Source organism: Oryctolagus cuniculus, chromosome 6 (assembly GCF_964237555.1).
Source record: "Oryctolagus cuniculus chromosome 6, mOryCun1.1, whole genome shotgun sequence".
NCBI lineage: Eukaryota > Metazoa > Chordata > Mammalia > Lagomorpha > Leporidae > Oryctolagus > Oryctolagus cuniculus.
Window position 1 is genome coordinate 41,628,575 of NC_091437.1, and position 23,319 is coordinate 41,651,893.

Sequence of the window (23,319 nt, forward strand, 5' to 3'; positions counted from 1 at the left end):
ACAAAGTCAGAGATTGCCAACTGTGCTCTGAGGAACACAAAGTACTGCAAGTTGATCCGAGGAGGTTTCTCTGAGAAGGGGCTGCTTAAGCTGAGGCTTGAAAGAAAAGGAGCAAGCACCCTTTTGGCCTTTTGCCATTGTGGGCCCGTGCTGCCCCTGCACCTAAAGGGAGTATGGCCTTTGGGCCACCCCCTCATGCTTCCTGGCCTACATGCTCCTCCACATGGCTGGCTCCTGACAGTTGAGGCCAGCACTGTAGCATAGTGGCTAAAGCCACCACCTACAGTGCCAGCATCCTATATGGGCACTGGTTCAAGTCCCAGCTGCTCTATTTCCAATCCAGCTCCCTACTAATGTGCCTGGGAAAGTAGTGGAAAATGGTCCAAGTCCTTGGGCCTCTGCATCTATATGGGAGACCTGGAAGAAACTCCTGGCTCCTGGCTTCAGACCTGCCCAGTCCTGACCATTGCAGCCATTTGGAGCCATTTGGGGAGTGAACCAGCAGATGGGAGATACCTCTCTCTCTGCCTCTCCTCTGTAACTCTTTCATACAAATAAAATAAATCTTTAAAAAAAGAAAAAAGGAGAAGAGGAACAGGCAGTGTTGGGGAAGACTGGGAGAGGTGGGAGCGCAGCGGGAATGCTGTCCTGGGATGAGGAGTTGGCACAAGGCAACAGCTGTATGAGGCAGGCGGGGGAGGGGGACAGGAAGTGGAATGGGTCTCCTGGGCCAAGGTGAGAGGGCTGGAGCTTACACTTGTTGCTCAGGAAGTTATTGGAGGGCTCTTTTTGTTTTTGTTTTTGTTTTTGCCAGAGAGTGGCAGACATACTGTAATGCTTCCTGCTCTTCTCAGGTGTAGGGCTCCCAGGAGCCATTACCTTGGAAGTTTTCAGAAAACACAATAGGCAGTGCTGCCCATGCAAAATGAGTTGGATTTTCTTTATCTTATTTTTTTTTTAAGATTTATTTATTTGCAAGTCAGAGTTACACAGGGGGAGGAGAGGCATAGAGAGAGAGAGAGAGGGTCTTCCATCCGATGGTTCACTCCCCAATTAGCTACAACAGCCAGAGCTGCATCAATCCGAAGCCAGGAGCCAGGAGCTTCTTCCAGGTCTCCCACGTGGGTGCAGGGGCCCAAGGACTTGGGCCATCTTCTACTGCTATCCCGGGCCACAGCAGAGAGCTGGATGGGAAGAGGAGCAGTCAGGACTAGAATCTGCACCCATACAGGATGCCGGCACTTCAGGCCAGGGCATTAACCCACTGCGCCACTGTGCCACAGAGCCAATCCCAGGATTTTCCTTTTCTTAATCTAGTGATTTCTACACACTTTGCCACATCACTCACCTTCATTTGTAGTTCCTTGTTCTTACCACTGCTTTCAAACAGACCCAGAGATCCAGATGCTGTGGGAAGTTGCAAACCTCACCGATCCAGTGACTGTCCCGGGCATCAGCAACTGGGCGGCTCCATCACCTTGCAGCCTCACTCCTGTGGTCCGTGTGCATTCTTTTTGCCAGTACAGGCAGGACATAACATACAGTGCTATTGAGATAGCTCAGATGGGGCCTGCATTATGGTGCAGCAGGTCAAGCCACCATTTGCGAGCTGGAATCCCATACTGGAACACTAGTTAGAATGCTTGTATGTCTGGGCTGCTCTGCTTCCCATCCAGCTTCCTGCTAGTGCTGGGAAAGCATCAGGTGATGGCCCAGGTACTTGGGTCCCTGCCACCCATGTGGGATATCTGCATGGGGTTCTTGTTTCCTGGCTTTGGCTTGGTCCACAACTGGCTGTTGCGGCCATTTGTGGAGAGAACCAGTAGATGGATGAAAGATCCCCCCGCCCCCGTCTTGCCCTCTCTTTCTGTTGCTCTGGAACATTTAGACTTTTTTTTAGATAAGGGAAAACTGAAGTCCAAAAAGGGGAAAAGATCCATAGAAAGTAGCAGCAGAGCCGGTATTGGAAGGCAGACCATTTCCTGTGTAACACTTCCTGGGACTGCACCTGCAGAAAGGGAGACAGTGTCACAAACCTGAGCTAGGGTTCTCAGAGGGGGTTCTACTGAACACTGGACCCAGGGGATCTGGTCTGCATCACTAAGTTTGGGGGTGCTATAGTCACTGCTTCCTTCCTAAAGGTTCACCATGAATATTACAGGCCCTGAAACATCCTGCAGCAGAGCTGCCGTTAACATTGCCCAATGGTTCCCCAAGGGATTGAATGGCAGAGTGCATCTTGGTGTATATTTATTTACATTCTATGGAATTCTCCTTGAGGAAAAAAAAATTCCTCTATCTATAGGCTCAGGGTAATGGTGTCATAAATGTTAGCTGTTACTCTTAGGACTATTATTACGATGGGGGCTGGGGCCACACTTCATACTCAGGCTTGTGTGATGTCATCTCCCTCCAGGTGTCTTGTATAGTGCTCAGACTTCACAGGTGACGCATGTCAGTTAATCAACAAACCCTGGCAGTTTGTGTTGACTCTGGACCCCCTGGGTCACACATCCTCAGTGAAGTAAAGGACAACTAATTTCTTTCATCTTTCAAGGAAATAGCCTGAGGAATCTTAGTAAGGATGCTCAGAAATATCTTTGAAGGTCACCAAATGCAAAAGCAGTTCTCCCTATTCTCTGCTCTTTTTTTTTTTTTTTTTTTTTTTTTTTTTTGACAGGCAGAGTGGACAGTGAGAGAGAGAGAGAGAAAGAAAGGCCTTCCTTTTCTGTTGGTTCACCCCTCAATGGCCGCTAAGACCGGTGCGCTGCGGCCGGCACACCACTTGATCCGAAGCCAGGAGCCAGGTGCTTCTTCTGGTCTCCCATGCATGTGCAGGGCCCAAGCACTTGGGCCATCCTCCACTGCCTTCCCGAGCCACAGCAGAGAGCTGGACTGGAAGAGGAGCAACTGGGACAGAATCCGGCGCCCCAACTGGGACTAGAACCCGGGGTGCCAGCACCACAGGCGGAAGATTAGCCTAGTGAGCCGCGGCGCCGGCCTGCCCTCCTTTTTAATATGAACAAAACCTCCTCCTCAGTTTCAAGTTCTAACTCAGGTCCAGCCACCTCCCGGAAGGCTTATCTGACTACCTCCTCCCTGTCTTTCTCACCTGTGGTCCTCTCTGCTCTCTTTTTAGTCTCTTGGACTTGTCTGCAACAGGTGTTTGGTGACTGGCCTGCCTTCATTCTGTGCTGGATCTAAATGAGGGTATTATCTGGAAGTCCCATGAGAGGAGGCGCAGGGACATGAGGCTCTCTGATGTGTGCTGGGCTTACCTAATCACATTTAAGTTCAATTAAAAGAAATACCATGTGGGCCAAAAATCACATGCCTGTGAACTGAAATTGGACTAACAGCTTGCAATAGCTAGGATACTCTGGTGGGGAAGGGGCCTGGATTTGGAATTTTGAGAAGTCCTGAAGCTCCTGCTAAATGGCAGCCTGACTCCAAATGAAACATCTCAGCTTTTTGAGCCTCAGTGTTCTCATCTATAAAATGGAGTAACAATTGTTCTGCCTTCTTTGTGGGATTTGAAGAATGCTTTTCTTGACTATGCCAGTGACCATGACCCCCTTGATGAAAACAGCAAACATTTATCCAGCACTTAACATGTAGCACGCACTGTATTAAGCACTTTGGGTACCTTATTCAATCCTCAGGGGGAGGTGCTGTTGTCAACCCTATTTTACATTTGAGGATACTGAGGAGACGGAGGCAAAGGAAGTTGCCCAAGGTTACGGAGATGGTGGGTGGCAGAGCTGGGACTGCGGAACACTTTCACAAATAGTTAGTTCACTTAATCTTCTCCTAGGCATGATGAATTTAGCAGGCAAATATTTCCCTTTTCACCGTTTTATAGATGGAGATGCCGAAGCTCAGAGAAGCAAAGTGACTTGTCTGAGGTCACACAGCTAGAAAGTGTACAAAGCTGGGCCTAAACCCAAATCCTTTGCCCTTTTTTTCTGTGTCACATGTACCGGACAGACAAGTGATCTATGAAGAGAACAATGTGCTGGTGTAGGGAGTTTTGTTCCCTGGGGCAGGGACTATGTCTTGTCCTTTATTGTTTCCAATCCAGTCCCTGGGGAAAGGGCCTTCTGTCCTGGAGATGGGTGCTCATGTCTGACCAAGTGACAGTTCTGTTGAGTAATCCTGCCCTGTGACCAGTTACAGTCATGTTGCCAGGGAAATCGTCTCCTGCCTTCCTTCTGACTGCTTACTTCCCCTTGTCTCCATGGACGTCGATGTTTCCTTTAACTTGTTTTCATCTGCTTGAAAGGCAGAGTAAGAGAGAGCGCCTGCGCTAAACTTACCTGGTTTACTCCACAAATGCTTGCAACAGTCAGGGCTGTGCCAGGCCAAAACCGATTCCTGGAGTTCCTAGATGGAACTCTAACCAGGCCTCCCGTGTGGGTAGCAGAGATTGGAAGCAGAACAGCAGGGACTCAAACTGGCATTCAGATATGAGATGTGGGCATCCCAAGCAGTGGCTTAACCTGCTTTACCACAACGCCTGCCCTTGGAATGTTTTCTAACCCTAGAATGTTTAAACGTGGTTGTGTGAGTTTGTCAGACTGGGACATTTTTGCATTTTCTATGTGTGCTACCTGTCTCCTGTGGTGTACTTAGAGCTCTGGGATGGGAGGGGTGAGGTCTGGGTTCTCACCTTGCTTCTGCTGCCCTGACATGAGGGAGCAAGTCACTTCACTTCTGTGGGTCTCAGCTGCCAGCTGGGGACTATCACATCTGTTCTGCCTCCACCAAAACTCTCTGGGAAATACACAGTGTGATATAAATAGAAGATTGTTCACTGTAATATAAGGCACACCATAGGTGCTCAATAGATAATACTTAACCGACTCCAGGGATAGAATTTACAATAACGTGTGGATAGCACTTGTGATACAAAGTCAAGGAAGGAAAAAATAAAACAAGAAGTAAAATTTCCATATGTGCAGTGCAGTTTCAATTATGGAAATACATGTAGAAAAAAGACTAGAGGAAAATACACCATTGTATTGCCAGTGATTGCCTCTGGGTTGTAGACTTATATGTAGCTGTTTTTTGTGTGTGCGTGTTTTTTTTTTTTTTTAATTCACTTATTTGTTTATTTGAAAGAGTTAGAGAGAGAGAGAATCTTTGATCTGCTGGGTCACTCCCCAAATGGTCGCAACAGCCAAGGGTAGATCAGGCCAACACCAGGAGCCAGGAGCCTCATCCAGGCCTCCTCTTGAGTGGAAGGGGCCCAAACTATTGGGCCATCTGCTGCTTTTTCCAGGCACATTAGCAGGGAGCTGGATTGAAAGGAAGAGTAGCTGGGATATGAACTAGAGCCCATACAGGATGCCAGTGTCATAGGCGGAAGCCTTACCTCCTACATCACAATACTGGCCTCATGAGTTTTGCTTTGCTAGATTCAGACATTGTTTTCTCTGTTCTGTTAAAATTAGCACATTTAATTTTTACATTTTACCATTTGAAAGATCTATAGTTTAGCACATGGCCTCTGATGGTATTGCCCTTATTTCTAAAACTAATGTGATCAGGAGGGATCCTGGATACATTCGTTCTTTCCTTTGTTCAGAAAACAGGCTCAGAGTGTTTGCTCTGCATAAGTCACTCTTGATGAGTACTACAAATGACACTGAGAAGAATGAGGTATGACTCCTGTCTTCAAGAAATATAATCTAGGGGCCGGCACCGTGACTCACTTGGTTAATCCTCCGCCTGAGGTACTGGCATCCCATGTGGGCGCCGGTTCTAGTCCTGGTTGCTCCTCTTCCAGTCCAGCTCTCTGCTGTGGCCCAGGAAGGCAGTGGAGGATGGCCCAAGTGCTTGGGCCCTGCACCAGCATGGGAATCGGCACAGCGCCGGCCGTAGCAGCAATTTGGGGAGTAAACCAAAGGAAGGGAGACCTTTTTCTCTGTCTCTCTCTCTCTCACCGACTATAACTCTACCTGTCAAATAAATAAATAAACAAACAAATAAATAAATTCTAGGGGGAGGAAGTTATGGTGCAGCAGGTTAAACAATTGCTTGTGACACCTTCATTGTATATCGTAGTGCTGGTTCTAGTCCTGGTTCTTCTGCTTCTGATCCAACTCCCTGCTGATGCATCTGGGAAGCAGCAAAATGATGGCCCAAGAACTTGAGTTTCTGCCACCAGGAACTCCCTAATGGAGTTCTTGGCTCCTGGCTTTGGCCTGGCCCAGCACTGGCTGTTGCAGCCATTTGGGGAGACTCAGCCTTTCAAATTCAACAAACGAACAAATAAAATCTTTTAAAAAAGTCATAATCTAGGCCGGTGCCATGGCTCACTAGGCTAATCCTCCGCCTGTGGCACCGGCACTCCGGGTTTTAGTCCCGGTTTGGGTGCCGGTTCTGTCCCGGTTGCTCCTCTTCCAGTCCAGCTCTCTGCTGTGTCCCGGGAGTGCAGTGGAGGATGGCCCAAGTGCTTGGGCCCTGCACCTGCATGGGAGACCAAGAGGAAGCGCCTGGTTCCTGGCTTCAGATCGGCCATTTGTGGGGTGAACCAATGGAAGGAAGACCTTTCTCTCTCTCTCTCTCTCTCTCTCTCTCACTGTCTAACTCTGCCTGTCAAAAAAAAAAAAAAAAAAAAGTCAAAATCTACATGGAGTACAGGACATACTCATAAGTAACCATAACTTAATGGATAAATGAAAAAGTTGCTTTAGGGAAATTTCCACTAGGAGTAAAGAATGGGGAGAAATCTAGATTTTTGTGAAGAAGTTGGCATTTTATGCTGAGTGTTGAAGGATGAGTAGACAAATGGAAATGGAAAGACATTATTGGTGACAATAAAAATAATTACACCTAATATTCACTTAGCACATACCATGTACCTGGCATTCTGCTATCAAATTACACATCTTGGGGTAGATGTTTGGCCTAGAGGTTAAGGTGCCAGTTAAGAGACCCTTATCCCATATATCTGGCTACCTGAGTTTGAGTCATGGTTCTGGTGTCCAATTCCAGCTTCCTGCTAATGCACACCTGGGAGGCAACCGCTGTTGGCTTGAGAACTTGGGTCTCTGCCACTCATGTGGGAGACCTGGATTAAATTACCGGCTTCTAGGTTTGACCTAGTCCAGCCCTTGCTGTTGCAGACATCTGGGAAATGAACCAGCTGATGAGAGCTCTCTCTGCCTGTCTTGCTAATAAATAGATAAATCATAATAAAAAATAACACACCTAATCTCACGTAAGTTTCATGGAAACTCTATGAGATAAGTAGTATTACTATCTCCAATTTATAGATGGAGAAACTGAGGCTTAGAAGGTCAACTATTTGCCCAAAGTCACAAGGTGGTTGAGCTGGGATTCACACCCAGGAACCTACTATAAGGAGCTCTGTCATATGAACTGAGGTTGGAAAACGCAGGCTCGCAGGGGATTAGATAGGGAGATTTCTGAAGGCAGGGGCACGTGTGTCTTGTTCATCTGTCTCTATGACTAGGCATGAGGCAGTACCCAACCAATGGTAGATAAATCTTTGTCACAAGACAAATTGAAAGGAATGCTGCTTCCCTGCTGTTGGAGTGTAGATGTGTGGCTGGAAGGTAGGACAGGAAGGTCAGGGTGAGTCTGGGTTGTGTGTGAAAGTGGAAATTTTAAGCAGAGGTGGAGCTGACCAAAGTCCATCACAGAGTCAGAGAGCTAACTGGACAGTGTGCTGGATGGCAGGAAGGAGTTCAGTTAGTGGAAAAGCCCATTGGGAAGTCCAAGGATGGACATGGGGTTGGGTGAAGAGTCTGCGTGGTTAGAACTGATGAGAAGAGAACAGCTGGCACCAGTCTCCAGTTTACAGAAGTGAGTGTGTTACAGGTTCGTTCTCTATCACACTTTCTTGGTGGCAAACCATCCTCCTCCTTCACTAACCTCTTTCCTCTGAGCCTACTTCCTCATCTGTGAAATGGGGATAAACATACTTAATGGTAAAGGGTTGTTGTGGTTGTTGTTTCAAGTATGACGGTGTTTCAAGAAATTCATGGCAAAATGGAATTAGAAGATACACTTTTTGATACAGAAGAATTTTTAAATTCACATATCTTTTTTTTTCATAGTACTCACTTCTCATGAACTTCATGAAGACCCTTCATATGCATGGATTTCAATCTTTTTTTGCACCCAAATGAACTGATCTTTTCATTCCACTTCCACAGACTTTTTGAAGTAGCCTGGTATTAGGGGAACCGTCAGTATTTGGGGTCCCCCATCCGCACACCAGTATCCTTCTTCCATGTTAGCTGTGCTCTTTACTTCACAAGAGGATGTCTTGGCTGCACTTCCTCTCAAGAACTGAAATAATTTCATGGCATGTGCCAGAAGGCCCACGAGTCTACAGGGTCTGGAACAACACTCCCCAGCTGGCACTGTTTGTTTTGGCTAAGGCCCCTTCCTTTGCTAACCCCACCCACTCCTCCCTGTCAGTAGAGACCTGGGACCCAAGAACCCCTGAATCAGAAGTGATAACAGCTCTCCAGTTCTTCCAGAAACACAAGGTCCTTTGGAAAATCAAACTCAAAGAGGAACAAAAAAACCTACATAACCAAATGAGTTACATATTCTTTCCTGATAAGCACAGCTAATTCAAGGAATTATTTCTTCCTCCTTTACTTATCCCTCCCATGAAAAATAAATAAATAAAAAGGACAGAATAATGTCTCATGGAGACTATTTTCCTTCATACACATAAGCCAGGTGGACAGATACTAGGCCTCCCCTTCTGTGGAGGGGGAGTGGGAGCACAGCAAGGCTCAGGAGGCTGGCCTGTCACACAGCACACCCTGAAATGAGACCTAGCTGATAAATCAGTCCCACAGAGCTCTAGTTTTTCATTCAAGTCTTCTCTGTCTCTAGGAAGTTGTCCACAAGAACATATGAAGAGGCATCTGGAGCCACTTGATGATTTTTCAAGTTTGATTTTTGTCATTGTTATGTGTTTACACACATGGTATACTTAAGCCCTAGGCACAAAATGACCTGATCCTTGTCATTTTCTGTATAAAACATATTTTGTTTTACCTCCTTTTTTGGGGCCTGAGGTTACATACTGCTTAATTATTTGTCCTTTCTAAATAAAGCTTATCTTTGGGAGGGACAGGATTCAGTTTTTTCAGTATCTTTCTGAGGCCTACGTATTTGATGAATTCTTCATAAATACTTGAGAGGGCAGTGAAGAGAAGAGAAGCAGGCAGTACAGTATGGTTTCTGGAAAATGGAGGTAAAAGATAGATTTATATTGGCGCAAAATATTTTTTTTTAAAAAAAGATTTATTTATTTATTTGAAAGTCTGAGTTACACAAAGAGGCAGAGAGAGGGAGAGGGGGAGCAAGAGAGGTCCTCCATCTGCTGGTTCACTCCCCAAATGGCTGCAACAGCTAGAGCTGCACTGATCCAAAGCCAGGAGCCAGGGGCTTCCTCTGGGTGCCGGGGCCCAAGCACTTGGGCCATCTTCTACTGCTTTCCCAGGCCATAGCAGAGAGCTGGATTGGAAGTGGAACAGCCAGATCTAGAACAGGAGCAGCCAGGACTTGAATTTGGGCCCATATGGGATGACAGCACTGCTGTGCCACAGTGACGGCCCTGGTGCAAAACCTTTTGGGACCCATGCATACAAGAAATCTTCAAAAAGTTCACGAACAATGTAGATTGTAAAAAAAAAAAAAAAAAAAAAAAAAAAAAACTAGACATGGGCCGGTGCCGTGGCTCACTTGGTTAATCCTCCACCTGTGGCGCCAGCATCCCATATGGGCACCAGGTTCTAGTCCCGGTTGTTTGTCTTCCAGTCCATCTCTCTGCTGTGGCCTGGGAGGGCAGTGGAGGATGGCCCAAGTGCTTGGGCCCCTGCATCCGCATGGGAGACCAGGAGGAAGCACCTGGCTCCTGGCTTCGGATCAGCGCAGCACCAGCTGTGGTGGCCATTTGGGGAGTGAACCAATGGAAGGAAGACCTTTCTCTCTGTTTCTGTCTCTCACTTTAACTCTACCTGCCAAATTAAAAACAAACAAACAAAACCAAAAAACAAACAAAAAAAACTAGGCATGGGTTTCAAAACATTTTTGCACCAAAATAAACTTATTTAAATTCTATTTTACACAAGCTTTCTTTATTTCTTCCTTTCTTTACTTGACAGAGTTACAGACAGTGAGAGAGAAAGAGAGAGAGAGAAAGGTCTTCCTTCTGTTGGTTCACCCCCCAAATGGCCACCAGGGCCGGCGCGCTGAGCCGATCCGAAGCTAGGAGCCAGGTACTTCCTCCTGGTCTCCCATGCGGGTGCGGGGGCCCAAGCACCTTGTCCATCCTCCACTGCTCCTCCCGGGCCACAGCAGAGAGCTGGACTGGAAGAGGAGCAACCAGGACTAGAACCCAGTGCCCATATGGGATGCTGGCGCTGCAGATGGAGGATTAGCCGAGTAAGCCACGGCGCCGGGCCCAACACATACTTTCTTTTTTAAAGATTTATTTTATTTATTTGAAAGACAGAGTTACAGAGAGAGCTAGAGACAGAGAGAGAGAGGTCTTTCATCCGCTGATTCATTCCCCAGATGGCTGCAACGGCCGGAGCTGCGCCGATCCTAAGCCAGGAGCCAGGAGCTTCTTCTGGGTCTCCCACACGGGTGCAGGGGCCCAAGAACTTGGGTCATCTTGTACTGCTTTCCTAGGCCATAGCAGAGAGCTGGATCTGAAGTAGAGCAGCCAGGACTCGAACCGGTGCCCATATGGGATGCTGGCTCTTCAGGCCAGGGTGTTAACCTGCTGCACCATGGCACTGGCCCCTACACAAACTTTTTGAAGTACTTTTCTAGTTACTCAATAAAAGTGGCTAATTTTAATGCTTTGGTCATTACTGCTATTTAGAAACAATACTTACACTTGGAATACCACAGTGGGTCCAGAATTTAAAAAACTAATTCAAATCTCAATTCCATCACTAAGATTTATTTATTTATTTTCATTTTTACTTGAAAGGCAGAAAGATGGAGAGACAGAGAGATCTAGCTCACTCTCCAAAAGTCCCCTTTGGCTAGGGCCGGGTCAGGTCAAAGCTGGGGATCAGGAACTCCATCTGGGTCTCTCCCAAGTGGTGCCAGAAACCCAAGTATTTCAGCCATCATCTACTGCCTTCCACAGTGCTGGTTAACAGGAAGCGAGGACTCCAAACAAGCACTTTCATGTGGGACAGGGTCTCCCAAGGGGGCAAGCAGGCCCCAACCCCCCCCCCCCAATTCCATTATTTTAATATAGGAAGAGTACTGGATTTAGGGTTAAGAGATTAAGGTGTGAGGCCTTGCCGTGGATTGGCTATGTGTCCTTGGATAAGTAACTTAACATCTGTGAATTTCAGATGCAAAAGAAGGAGATTGAGGAGTCATTACTTTTCCTTCTTCCAGCTCTAACAGCCCCTACGTCTACAGTGTAGTCATTTCCTTCCTCTGGCCCCAGTGTGCTCTTCTTTACCTCAGGGCAGGTCCAGGGTGTGTGGATCCCAGTGCCTGTCCGGCATAGTTGAAGAGGGCCCTGGCCATTGTCTGGCTCTGACTCTGACAGCTGGGTGGCATGAACGACAGAGCCCAGCCACCCCCACAGTTTGTGTGGGGGCACCTGTCTCCTTTATTTCTTGCTTTTTTTTTCTTTTTTGATAGGCAGAGTGGACAGTGAGAGAGAGAGAGAGAGAGAGAGAAAGGTCTTCCTTTTGCCATTGGTTCACCCTCCAATGGCCGCCGCAGCCGGTGCGCTGCGGCCGGCACACCGCGCTGATCCGATGGCAGGAGTCAGGTGCTTCTCCTGGTCTCCCATGGGGTGCAGGCCCCAAGCACATGGGCCATCCTCCACTGCACTCCCTGGCCACAGCAGAGAGCTGGCCTGGAAGAGGGGCAACCGGGACAGAATCCGGCTCCCCGACTGGGACTAGAACCCAGTGTGCCGGCGCCGCAAGGTGGAGGATTAGCCTAGTGAGCCGCGGCGCCGGCCTCCTTTATTTCAATTATAAAAATATAAGGGAAAAATGATCACGATGAGAATTATGTCCCCTATTAATAAAAAAAAGTCCAGGGTCTAGCGTGAATAGTACCTTTAGGAAATATTTATTAATAAATAAAGCAAACAAAAATAATAGTACATCTCAACAGCAATGCAGAACAACTTCCCTTCTAAGGGTGTAATGTAATGCCTTTAAAAGTAGAGTCTTGCTTAAATGCATTGCGCTCACTGTAATCGTTAACTTCCTTGATACCTCTTTTGAAGTATATGGAATTTAGACAGCACTTTGACTAACATTTTCTCACCTGACCCTTCATAGAAGCCAAAGAATGGGAACAAATCAGGCATTATTTATCCCTATTTTTAACATGGGTAGGGGGCCTGGGGAAAGTGTGGAGAGCTGGCCAAGGCTTACAGGAGAGTTGGAGCAACCATTCAAATTGCCTGGCTTTCTCCAGCCATACTTGCCAGTACTCCTGGTTACAGCAATCCTGCAACGCAGCCTTGCTGGCTGGGGTGGTTCAGGGGTCCCCCCCCCCAAGTCCTCTCCGCGATCCAGCAGGTAGTGTGCCCTACTCTCTGTGTTGGAGTTGGCTAACATTCCGGGCTGTTGTGTCTGGAGCTGATGGGAGCACAGCCATTCAGATGCCGGGATTTGGCTCAGGGAAGGGTCGGACCACCTGGCGCGCGTCGGCACCAAAGGGTCTCTAGACACGCAGATTTTTGGGTCCAGTCCCTGACCGTGTCTGATTCCTAACACTTCGGGATCCGCGTTTCAGTCAGTCTTTCCTCATCACACAAACTGAAGTAGTTGATGTACTCTTACTATCGCAGTAATTATTGTCGTCGTGGATACCAAGGAAGCATTTATCACTACTGTCTCTTTCACTACCTTAGAATGGGAATTCCATGAGACCGGGGACTAGTCTGGTTTCCTAGAACCCTGCAGCCCTCACGGTAGGAGGTCAGTGAATGTTTATCGAATTGAATGTACGCTGAAGTTTGAAATCGCTGTCACGCACCGCTCCGTCAGTTTACTACGGGGAAACTAAGTCTCACGGCGGTGGAAGCGCCCGCCCCAGGGTTGGTAGGGGGAAGGGCCAGGGTAAAACTTCACAGTCTGAGTCCCGAGCGAGCACCGGCTCTGCTCCGCACAAAGGGACTCTTAAGGGAAAACGAAATCCACTCGGAAGAAAAGGCGTTTTCTTCTCACAAATACTCGTTTCCGGGGGTGGGGGGGCTCGTGGGCGTGAGGGCTACGGGTAATTCCGTTCTCACTCACGATGTGCCCGCTGCCCCCGAGAGGCAAGGGCCTGTCCTCCAAGACCCGAGTCTAACCCATCTCCGAGCCGCGTCCCGGCGGGGCCCAGCTGGGAGGAGCCGCGCACAGCCCGCGGAGGTGAGCGCCGCTCGTCCAAGGTCACTCGGGCAGGGCCCGGAGGGGTCAGGCCCCCCGGGAGCTGGGCAAGGGGTGGTGTTCGGCTCGGATGAAGACCCCCCCTTTAGCAACTTGGCAGTCGGGGGAGACATTAACGACTTCGTCCCCGAATCCGGCACGAAATCTAGAGTGCGAGCAGGCCGAATCGGCCGCATGGCCCGTTCCCATGTGCTCCACCTGCGCCCTTTCTCACGCGCTGGCCCTTTAAGGCACCTCCCCCTCTCCACCCCCCCCACCTCTCCTGCTTCGCCATTGCCTGCACCCCCCCCCCCCCCCACCTCTAGAATTGCATCAGGCACGTGCTCGCCCCCGTCCGGTCTTAGCTCCGCCACCACCACTCCTCCCCCTCCGCCCCCCCCCCCCGGCTCGGGAGGTGCACCGAGGAGTCGGAGGCGAGGGGAGGGGCGAGGGGCGGGCCCGCGTGGCCGTGCGCGCGCGCTCCCGCCGCCTCCGCCAGCCTGCCCGTCGCCCAGGGCCAGCCCAGCGGGCGCGCGCCCGCCGCGCCGTCCCCTCCCCTCGCCAGCCGCGTCGCGAGGCGCGCGCCCGCCCGCCGCCTGCCGCGGATCGCGTGGTCTGCTCGGCTCGCCGCGCCTCTCCCCCGTCCGTCCATATTGCTGCAGCCCCCGAGCCGGGAAGCCCGGGCCGCCCCGGGGGCGGGGGGGGAGGGAGGGACGGGACGAGAAGCCTGCCAGGCTCGGGGTGGGGGCGTCTTGCGAGGAACGGGCGGGGGGGGACGCGCGCCGAGGAGGCCTGGACCGCAGATTGGGGGGCCTTCCTCCCCCCCCCGCCCCACCAGTGGGCCTCGGATCTACGGCGGCTGCATCCGACCGGGAGGGGGGCCGCGCCTAGCGTGAAGCCCGACTCTTCTCCGCAGGGACTGGGGCCCAGCGCCCCGGAGGAAGGCGTCGCGGGCGCCCTGCGAGCCAAGTTCGAGGCGGGGGAGGCAGCCCCGGGCGCGCCCGGCTTCTCCGGGGGGGCGGGCGCGCAGATGGCCACTCAGGTGGAGCCGCTGCTGCCGGGGGGCGCCCCCCTCTTGCAGGCCGAAGAGCACGGGGGGCTGGTGAGGAAGAAGCCTCCACTGGCGTCTGAGGGCAAGGGCGAGCCCGGGGCGAACGACGTCGGAGGCGGGGAGCCGGACGGCGGCGCCCGGAGACCCCGACCGCCCTACGCCAAGCCACACAAGGAGGGCATTGGGCAGCAGGAGCGCGAGAGCCCACGGCTGCCGCAGCCGCCCGGCGCCGAGGGCCCAGTCAGCGACGGGGAGGAGGGCGGCGGCGAGCCGGGCGCTGGCGGAGGAGCGGCCGGAGCCGCGGGCGCCGGGCGCCGAGACTTCGTGGAAGCCCCCCCGCCCAAGGTGAACCCGTGGACTAAGAACGCGCTCCCGCCGGTCCTGGCCACCGTGAACGGACAGTCCCCTCCAGGTGGGTCTCCGTGCTTGCTCTCCAGGGTCTAAGGGGCCTCTTCCGGGGATACCGGCGTCCCCTCCCCCAGCGGCCTCCGGGGGTCGGCCCCTAGTCGTGGTGACTCGGGATTTTTTTTTTTATTACCTCCTGGCTAATTAGGGTCATCGTGCATTCCCTCCCCCTTCCCGTTGCACGCTCGGGAACCTGCCCCGCTGGAGTGCCGGGCCTCCAGGAGGCCACCTCCTGGGCCGCAGCGGTTAGTGGGCAACGGCGTGGTCCGGGCCTACCTCGCCATAGAAGAGGGGGTGGGTGCTGGTGCCGGGGAAGGGCCTTCTGTCCCCGGCCGCGCGTTGGTCCAGACGGTCTCCGGTGGGCACCTTCCTGGGAGGCCCCCTCTCCTACCGCGCCCGGGTTTCGGCCGCGTTGCGAGCGTCCCCACGTTGTAAACGCTTAATGAGCATATGTCAGGGGCAGCCCGGCGCCGAGCTCCGGCGGGCCGCACGGACTCGGGATTTAAAAGTTAGCAAGTTTGCTGTCGAGGAGATGGTGTTGGGCCGGAGAATCGCCATTCGGAGACAGACTGAGGTCAGTTAAGGGAGGACGAGGGAAGGAGGAAACCCAACGTGTCATTGGATGCAGTGGTTTCCCTCCAATGCCGGGCACCTTCCGCCTTGAGCTGGAGCCCCGCGGCGAGTGTGCCGAGGGGTGGGGTGGCAGGGAGAGCCAGTTAGGGCCGGCGGAAAACGTGAGGCGGGTGAGGGGCTTGCGGCGACTCGAGGGGCGTGTGGCCGCGGGGAGGGAGTGGCCGGGCGGGCGGGTGACAGTTGGGCGCCATGCGCTGCGCCGGCGGCCCGCGGGGCCTGTGCGTTCGGTGCGGGTCGCGGCGGCCAGGGTGGGAGGCGGGTGCGGGCCCGAGGCGCGAAGGGTGCGTCTGCGCGGGTGTAAGTGCGCGCCCCCTTCCCGGCATTCCTCCGCAGCCGGGGCAACGTGGTGCTCCCGGCGCGCTAGTGCATGTGACCACCGCCCGGTGCGCCCCGGGCCTCCCTCTCGCCTCCGCTTCGGGGTGTTTTTGGGCCGGGCGCCTTGGGGGAGGTGAAGGTGTTGGAAATCCCAGCAGAGCGGTGACAGTGTGAGGAGACAGTCGTTGCAGAATATGGAGTCCGCGCTGGGCCTCCCCTGGCTGGCTTAGGTGGGGGGCCCGCCCTCTCTCTCTCTTGTTGGCTCTCTTTGGTTTGGGGTCCTTCTGAAGTGGGCCGGTGTTGGAACTGAGTGGTAGTTCTAAAACGATGGTCTCTGTCCGTAACCCTAGTGCTTTTTCAAAACTTCCGCGTCCTGCAGTGAGCTGGCTGAGGCTGACTGGTTCAAACCTTCGAAACGGGGAAAGGCAAGAGGAACGGGAGCTTAATGCCTTCACATTCGGAGGGAGGAAGCACTGTTAGTCCTCGGCGCACCACCAGCGCCCATCCTGAAAACAGCACGTGGCCAGTTTTCTTCTTCTTCTTTTTTTTTTTTTTTACAAGATGCTTCAGTTGAAGGGGAGAATTTGGGGTTTACAACAGTGTTCTTTCTACTCCTCCTCCCCTTCCCTCTTTTCCTTCCGAACCCTCTTATGCAAAGGACAATGCTGAAACCTCCCATTTTCTTTCAAATCCCTCCTATCCACCCACAGTGCTAGGGAAAACAACTTTAAGACACTCTTTGGTCCTTCCCCCTCTTTAAACTCAGAGGTATAATCATCCCTAAGAGAGCACTCCTCAGAAGTTTAAATGGGGCTACTCACCCTGGCTGCTGCTTCTGCTTAGCTAATGGTGGACCTGCCTTGTGGGTTTTAAATCAGCCATGACATCAGCTGGTGTTGGGTGCCTGAGCTGGCATTTTGTGTAAGTCCAGGGGCCCTTGATAGCTTGCGTCACTGGGGTTATTGATTGTGGGAAGAAGACAGCTTGGCTGGCATCTCGCCTTTCCTTCTGAGTGGGTAAGGTGCCGGCTGTAAGCTCCCAAAGCGAAATTCTGAGTCTGGTGGATTTGCTGTATTCTTGTCTTTCTGGAATTTTAAGGCAAGAGAGTATCTGTTTGCTAGTTTAGAATCTTTGGAATAGTTTTTGTCTAGCCAAATTAATCCAGTAGTTGAGTCTGTTTAAGCCTGTTAGGGCTGGGCTGCTTTTTGAGAGAATTCTGTGGTTGGATCCTCTGCTCTGTGAGTTAGGTAGTAGCCCTTTCCCTGGAGCCAGCATGGACCTCTAAGGCCCATTTCCAGCCCTGCTTTTGTTTGCAGCCTGGGCAAATTTAAATGTGACACCAGCGGAGTGACTGTGTGGTCTTGGGAATTTTTGTGTTCTGTGATGCATATGTTTTTGGGAGTCTACAAAAATGAGTGCCTCATAAGCAAGCTAAAAGCTTTCCAAAGCTTGCTGCAGATGCCTATTTTTAGCCCTCCTTTTGGCTCAGATGCTGGTGTTTTAGTTCTTTAAGGGACACATGCAGTAACTAGTAATAAAATATGTTTTACGATATCTTCTCTTTTCTTGAAGGGTTCTCTACTCATGTTTAAGCTTCCAAGTTTTAGGTTTGTAACCTTCAGTCTTGGGATTTGCATTTTGGTTTTTTGAAATCCCCTTGTCCCTTAGGGCATTTTCAAAATGTCTTATAATAATTTTTACCTTATTCCAGACACTAAGTGTAGGATGTAGGGTGATGCTATATAGCAGATGCTCTGGGGACGAATTGCATGCATTCATATGTTAACCCTACCACTTGTAAGCCATGAACCCTTGGACAAGTTGTTTAACCATAATCTGTGCCTCACCTTCACCATGTGTATACGGGGATTAATTTGTTACTTAGCTTGTCTCATAGGGCTATTGTGAACATTCACTTTGATGATACATGGAAGATATGAGCCCAGCCCCGGGCCTGTGGTAGCTCTTACATCTGGGTGATTGTGGGACTTTCAGGGACTTTTTCTGAGTCTCCATTTTTCTCCATATGTAGAATGAGGAGATTGGAAAATGCATGCCTTTCTTTTTTGTTGTTGCTTTAGTGGTACTTTGTGAATAAGTGAGTGGGATCTGTCTCCTTTTTTAAAGATTTATTTATATATTTGAAAGAGTTACACTGACAGAGAAAGAGAGGCAGAGAGAAACATCTTCCATCTGTTGGTTCACTCTCCAGTTGTCCTCAACGGCCAAGCCAGGAGCTGCTTCCAGGTCTGCCACGTGGGTGCAGGGGCCCAAGGACTTGGGCCATCCTCCACCGCTTTCCCAGGCCATAGCAGAGAGCTGGATCGGAAGTGGGGCAGCGGAGACTCACACCAGTGCCCATATGGGATGCCGGCACTGCAGGTGGCAGCTTTACCTGCTACACTGCAGTGCCAGCTCTGAGATCTGTCTCCTTTAAAATTGACTTTGCTTATCCAGCTACATGAAGGGCATGTTATGGATAGACTTACAGGTTGGTAACCCAAAGAATTGGCTATTTTCCTTTGGAAGTATATGATGATTTTTTAAAAAATAGGTTTTAATATTTTGCTCTGCCTTTTGTAATGAATGATTGTCTTTGGGGAGAGTGCCCTGGTGCCCTCAGAGCTGTGGGGAAAGGCCAGGGCCACTGAACTAAGTTTGTTTTGGCCAGAACACATGAGACCACCCCAGGAGCCTCCCTCCACCCAGCCAGCAGGATAATCAGTGAGTGGGGTTGCTGTGTACACACCTGTAGCTTGGTGTAGTGAGAAAAGTAGAGCCAACTAGGTCTGAGACTTAGGTGTTGTGCTTTAGGTACTCTGTGTGTGTGTGTGTGTATGTCCCTTTGAAATGCAATTAACTGATGGCACAAAATAAAAAAGTTATAATCGAGCTGCCTTGTGGTGCCCCAGAGATCCTCTGCTGCACTGAGCTGGCGGATAAATAAAGTTCTACTCTTTGCTGTTTTCTTTCCTGCCTTTGGATCCTTCCCAAGCTGCCTGTGGCTGTCCCAAGGCATGGCTGTGACCTTAGTGTTAGAGCTACTTCAGACAGTCCACACTCCAGAAAGGGGGCTGCATGTCAGTAAGAGCTCTTCCCTGGATACATAACAGTCCACACTTTGTGTTGTAGCTGTGCTTCTAATTTGCTGTGCAGTCTTGAGTGAATTACTCACTGTCTCTGAACCACTGTTAGCTCATCTTCAAAGCAAGAATCATGAAATAGCTATTTGAGAGCATTGTGCAAATTAAAGAAGATAATGTTTGTAAAGCCCTTTACTTAGTGCCAGTCACAGAGGAAGTGCCAATAAGTGCTGCTTATTTAATAGTAGCTATTTTTAAGTTTTTGTAATAAACGATCACCATTATTAGAGGTGTTTATTCCACTTTTGATTGTGTCCATGGCTGGCAAGGTAGACACCAGCGGCATGCTTAAGGTTTCTCTGCCTCTGCTTCTTTATCTGTAAAACAAGGGAATTGAATTAGGTCTAAATATCTTCTTTTTTTTCTTTTTCTTTTTCTTTTTTTTTTTGACAGGCAGAGTGGATAGTGAGAGAGAGAGAGACAGAGAGAAAGGTCTTCCTTTTGCTGTTGGTTCACCTTCCAATGGCTGCCACGGCTGGCGCGCTGCAGCCGGTGCGCTGCGGCCGGCGCACCGCGCTGATCCGAAGGCAGGAGCCAGGTGCTTCTCCCGGTCTCCCATGGGGTGCAGGGCCCAAGCACTTGGGCCATCCTCCACTGCCCTCCCGGGCCACAGCAGAGAGCTGGCCTGGAAGAGGGGCAACTGGGAAAGAATCCGGCACCCTGACCGGGACTAGAACCTGGTGTGCCGGCGCCGCTAGGTGGAGGATTAGCCTATTGAGCCATGGCGCCGGCCCTAAATATCTTCTAATTTCTTCTAGTGTTAAAACTTTTTTTTTCTTCTCCTTTTCAGTAAACCACCTTTTCAGAAAAGAAAGAAACGGGAGTAGAGCTTTATATGTGTGTATATTTGCCCTTATGATTAGGAGCTCCTTCTTTGAACTCAAACTCTGTGAGGGCTGGAGAGACTTGTGAACCTAGGTGGATGGCTTGGAGGGTACATGTGGCATTGTACACATTATGTGCCTGACAGTGTGATGATAGGAACATAGAGTGCTGCCTGTGAAAATTCTTTGCCACTACATCTGCTAGCACCATAGATCTCACTGTCCATTTGGAGAGCAAGTGGGTATAGAGGAGCAAATTAATTTGCTGTGAGGTTAGCAATAATCCAGTTTCTAAACGTGAGAAGTTCTAGATAATGCATTATTTTTTTCAGTAAGTAAATGGCATTTGCATTTTAAAGATTTATTTATTTATTGGAAAGTCAGAGAGGGAGAGAGAGAAATGTCTTCCATCTACTGGCTAAAATGGCCATAACCTCCAGGGCTGAGCCAGGCTAGGCCAAAGCCAGGAACTTCTAGGTCTCCCATGTGGGTGAGAGGGAGGAGCTGGCGCACTTGGGCCATCTTCAGCTGCTTTCCCAGGGGTATTAGCAGGGAGTTGAATGGGAAGTGGAGCAGAAAGGATTTGAATGGGCACCCATGTTGGATGGATTTCTATACCACAGTATCTGCCCCTAAATGGCATTTTTTAAAAGGGGGAATTGTTATAGATGAAAAATATTTGTAGCATGCATAAGATGCATTCTTGTGGATCTTATATCTTCCTGACTTGAAAAAACTGGGCAATAAGAAGACATTTGGGTACAATTGAAGAGATTGGCTCATTTCAGATGAGCAAATTTTAGGTAATTAAGGTACCATATTTTGTTAGAGGAAATGATGGCATTATGGCTGCTTGTTTGCTTTTAACTCTATAACTAGTGTATTGTGCACCCCCACCCCAGAACTCCTAGTTTAGCCTCAATAAATATGACTTAGGGCACTTTTCGCCTATAGCTCAAATCACTTTATCCTTTTCTAAAGAAAGCACATAATGGGGACTCTTCTGAAGGGGAGTGGGAGAGGCAGCCTTAACCTGGTGCCTTTAGCCAGCCTAGTCTCTCTCCTTCAGAGTTGGAGTTTCTCACTAACAAGGGAGTGAGTGCCAGCCTGGGCGCAGGAGGTACTTAGGAGGTGGTTTCTGGTCCTTTGGAGGCTGGGGGGTAGTCCCAAGCCATCTTAACTCCAAAGTCCCATCTGCTGCTGCCCTTGCCTCCCCACCCAGGACTCCAGGACTGGTTCTCTTTGCTGATCTGACACCTGTCTGCAGTGGGCCCTTGACTGGAGTAGGCATTTTATAGCTGCTACTCAGTTCCCATTCTCTTCTGGGAGTTGGGCAGTTAGAGGAGGAGAAGGAGCAGGCCTGGAAACCACAAAAGTCTCTTTAAAATGGAGAGTGTGGCAAGTGGGAGTGCTCCTGTTTGCAAAATCCAAGACAAGCTATTTGTGTGTTTGTGTGTTTGGGGGGTGGATAATTAGATTGCAGGGTCTGGTAGGGCTCCCAGGCTCCACAGGTGCCTCAGTGCTGAGTTATCTAAGGGAGTGGCTGGGATGACCTTACTTTGTGGAAATAGCACAACCTTGTGAAGGGGGAAGGTGAACATGGGCAGTGTGTACCTTTCACTTTGCCACCTTAGATTGCCTACCCTCTGGTCCTTATTCCCAGAATGGGGCTAATCCTTGTACTGAGGTGATTTTGGGGATCAAATTGATAGTGTGGGTATCCCAGTTTATATCCTACAGGATACATTAAAAAGTCCAAATGAAAAACTTGAGGCCATTATCCGTTCTGAGGGGTAATCAAGAGTTAGCTGGATTTTCCGGAAGGGCTGTTTGTGATAGTTCCAGGGCCAGCTGGCCAACTTCCTGTGGCAGGTAGCCTGGTGTCTCCCTGAGGGGTTTTCCTGGAATTCAGGGGACAGTCTCTGCCTGCAGGACACCTTCTTCCTTTGGTCTGTCTTTGGACTGGCAAAGTCCTTGGTATGGGGACAGGGTGAGGAGTGCAGTCCTTTATGAGTTTTGTAAAGCTGGCCAGATAAATCTGATGAGGTAGGGACTTGGGCACCTCAGTTGGAGTACTTCTTGTAAACCCCCATGACCCACCCCCGCCCACCCCTTCCTTAGAGGCCTGTTTACAAGGCGCCTTGTAATATCTCGCCAGGCTTACTGTGGTAACCGCCTTACCCTGGAGACACCCATTCCAGCGAATCAAAGTACCATTTCTCTGCTTAGGATGAATTTGCAAGCTTCTCAGAGAAAGGTTAAGTTCTACAGTAGCCACAAGCCTTCTGGATGAATGTCTGCCTGATCTTGGTGTGGTTTTTGCTCTGCTTTTGCTGTACAGTAATTTATTCAGGCTCCTGGTAACCCTGAGAAAGTGATAGAGTAGTCACAATTTACTAGGTGTTGCACCTGTCCTGGCCCAGGTAATCTCAGCAGGTGCTCTTTTTATCCCCACTTCAGAGGCGAGGAAAGTCAGACTCAGGAGTGGTTAAGCAACTCTGTCCTTGTAATTACTTGGACTGAAAACCTTGAGATCATGCTTACCACCTCTTTGTCACCTCACATCTAATTTACCAGTCCATCCTTTTGGCTCTTAAAAATTGTGTCCCCATCTAAATGCTTCTTACCTCCTTTGTTACCAGCCTAGACCACTCATCACTGTTTTACCTTTTTTTTTTTTTTCTAAGATTTATTTATTTGGGCTGGCGCTGTGGTTTAGTAGGCTAAGCCTCCGCCTGTAGTTCTGGCATCTCCTATGGGCACCAGTTTAGTCCCAGCCACTCCACTTCTGATCTAGCTCTCTGCTTATGGCCTGGGAAAGTAGTAGAAGATGGCCCAAAGTACTTGGGCCCCTTCATCTACGTAGGAGACCCAGAAGAAGCTCCTGGCTCCTGGCTTTGGATTGGTCCAGCTCCAGCTGTTGCAGCCATTTGGGGAGTGAACCAGTGGATGGAAGACCTTTTTCTCTGTCTCTCCCTCTCTCTGTAACTCCACCTCTCAAATAAATAAAAATCTTTTTTTTTTTTTTAAGTCAGAGTTACAGAGAGAGAGGGAGAGACAGAGAGATCTTCTGTCTGCTGGGCCAGGCTGAAGCCAGGAACCAGGAGCTTCATCCAGGTCTCCTGTGTGGGTGGCAGGGGCCCAAGCACTGCTGCTTTTTCCAGGCCATTAGCAGACAGCTGGATTGGAAGTGGAGCAGGCAGGACTCAAACCAGCACCCATATGGGATGCCAGTGCTACAGGTGACAGCTTTACCTGCTGTGCCACAACAGCAGCCTCTTGTCACAGTTTTTCACCTAGATAGTTGCAGCAACCTCTACCAGTCTCCTGTTTCTCCTGCCCATAACCCTCTGGTGGCTTCTCATAGCAGAGTGAAATGTAGGATCTTTACACTGTTGTCTGAGACTACTTGATTTGGTCCTTAACCCTGTCCTTCACTGCTTGTCCCTCCTCCCATTCCCTTCCAGCAGTGTTGGTTCTCACTTTTCCTGGAGCATGTTGTGCATTCTTGCCTCAGGACCTTTTTTTTAAGAATGCTCTTGCCT

General features: G+C 50.2%; 1 protein-coding gene across 6 annotated transcripts in view; it reads left to right on the plus strand.

Moving 5' to 3' along the window:
- Positions 1–23,319, plus strand: part of LARP1 (La ribonucleoprotein 1, translational regulator) — a 126,652-nt gene that overhangs the window by 48,599 nt on the left and 54,734 nt on the right. The window contains exon 1 of one of the 6 annotated variants that reach the window (XM_070076357.1): positions 13,289–13,406. The exons of 3 other annotated variants lie outside the window; for them this stretch is intronic. Coding sequence is in view for 1 of the 3 variants with exons in the window: in XM_002710333.5 (XP_002710379.1) it covers positions 14,434–14,866 (433 nt within the window). In the remaining 2 variants the exon portion in view is untranslated. Of the gene's footprint in view, positions 1–13,288; positions 13,407–13,962; positions 14,867–15,195; positions 15,434–23,319 lie in introns of those variants that run through there. 2 more of the 6 variants (XM_002710333.5, XM_070076356.1) reach the window with 2 other exon arrangements.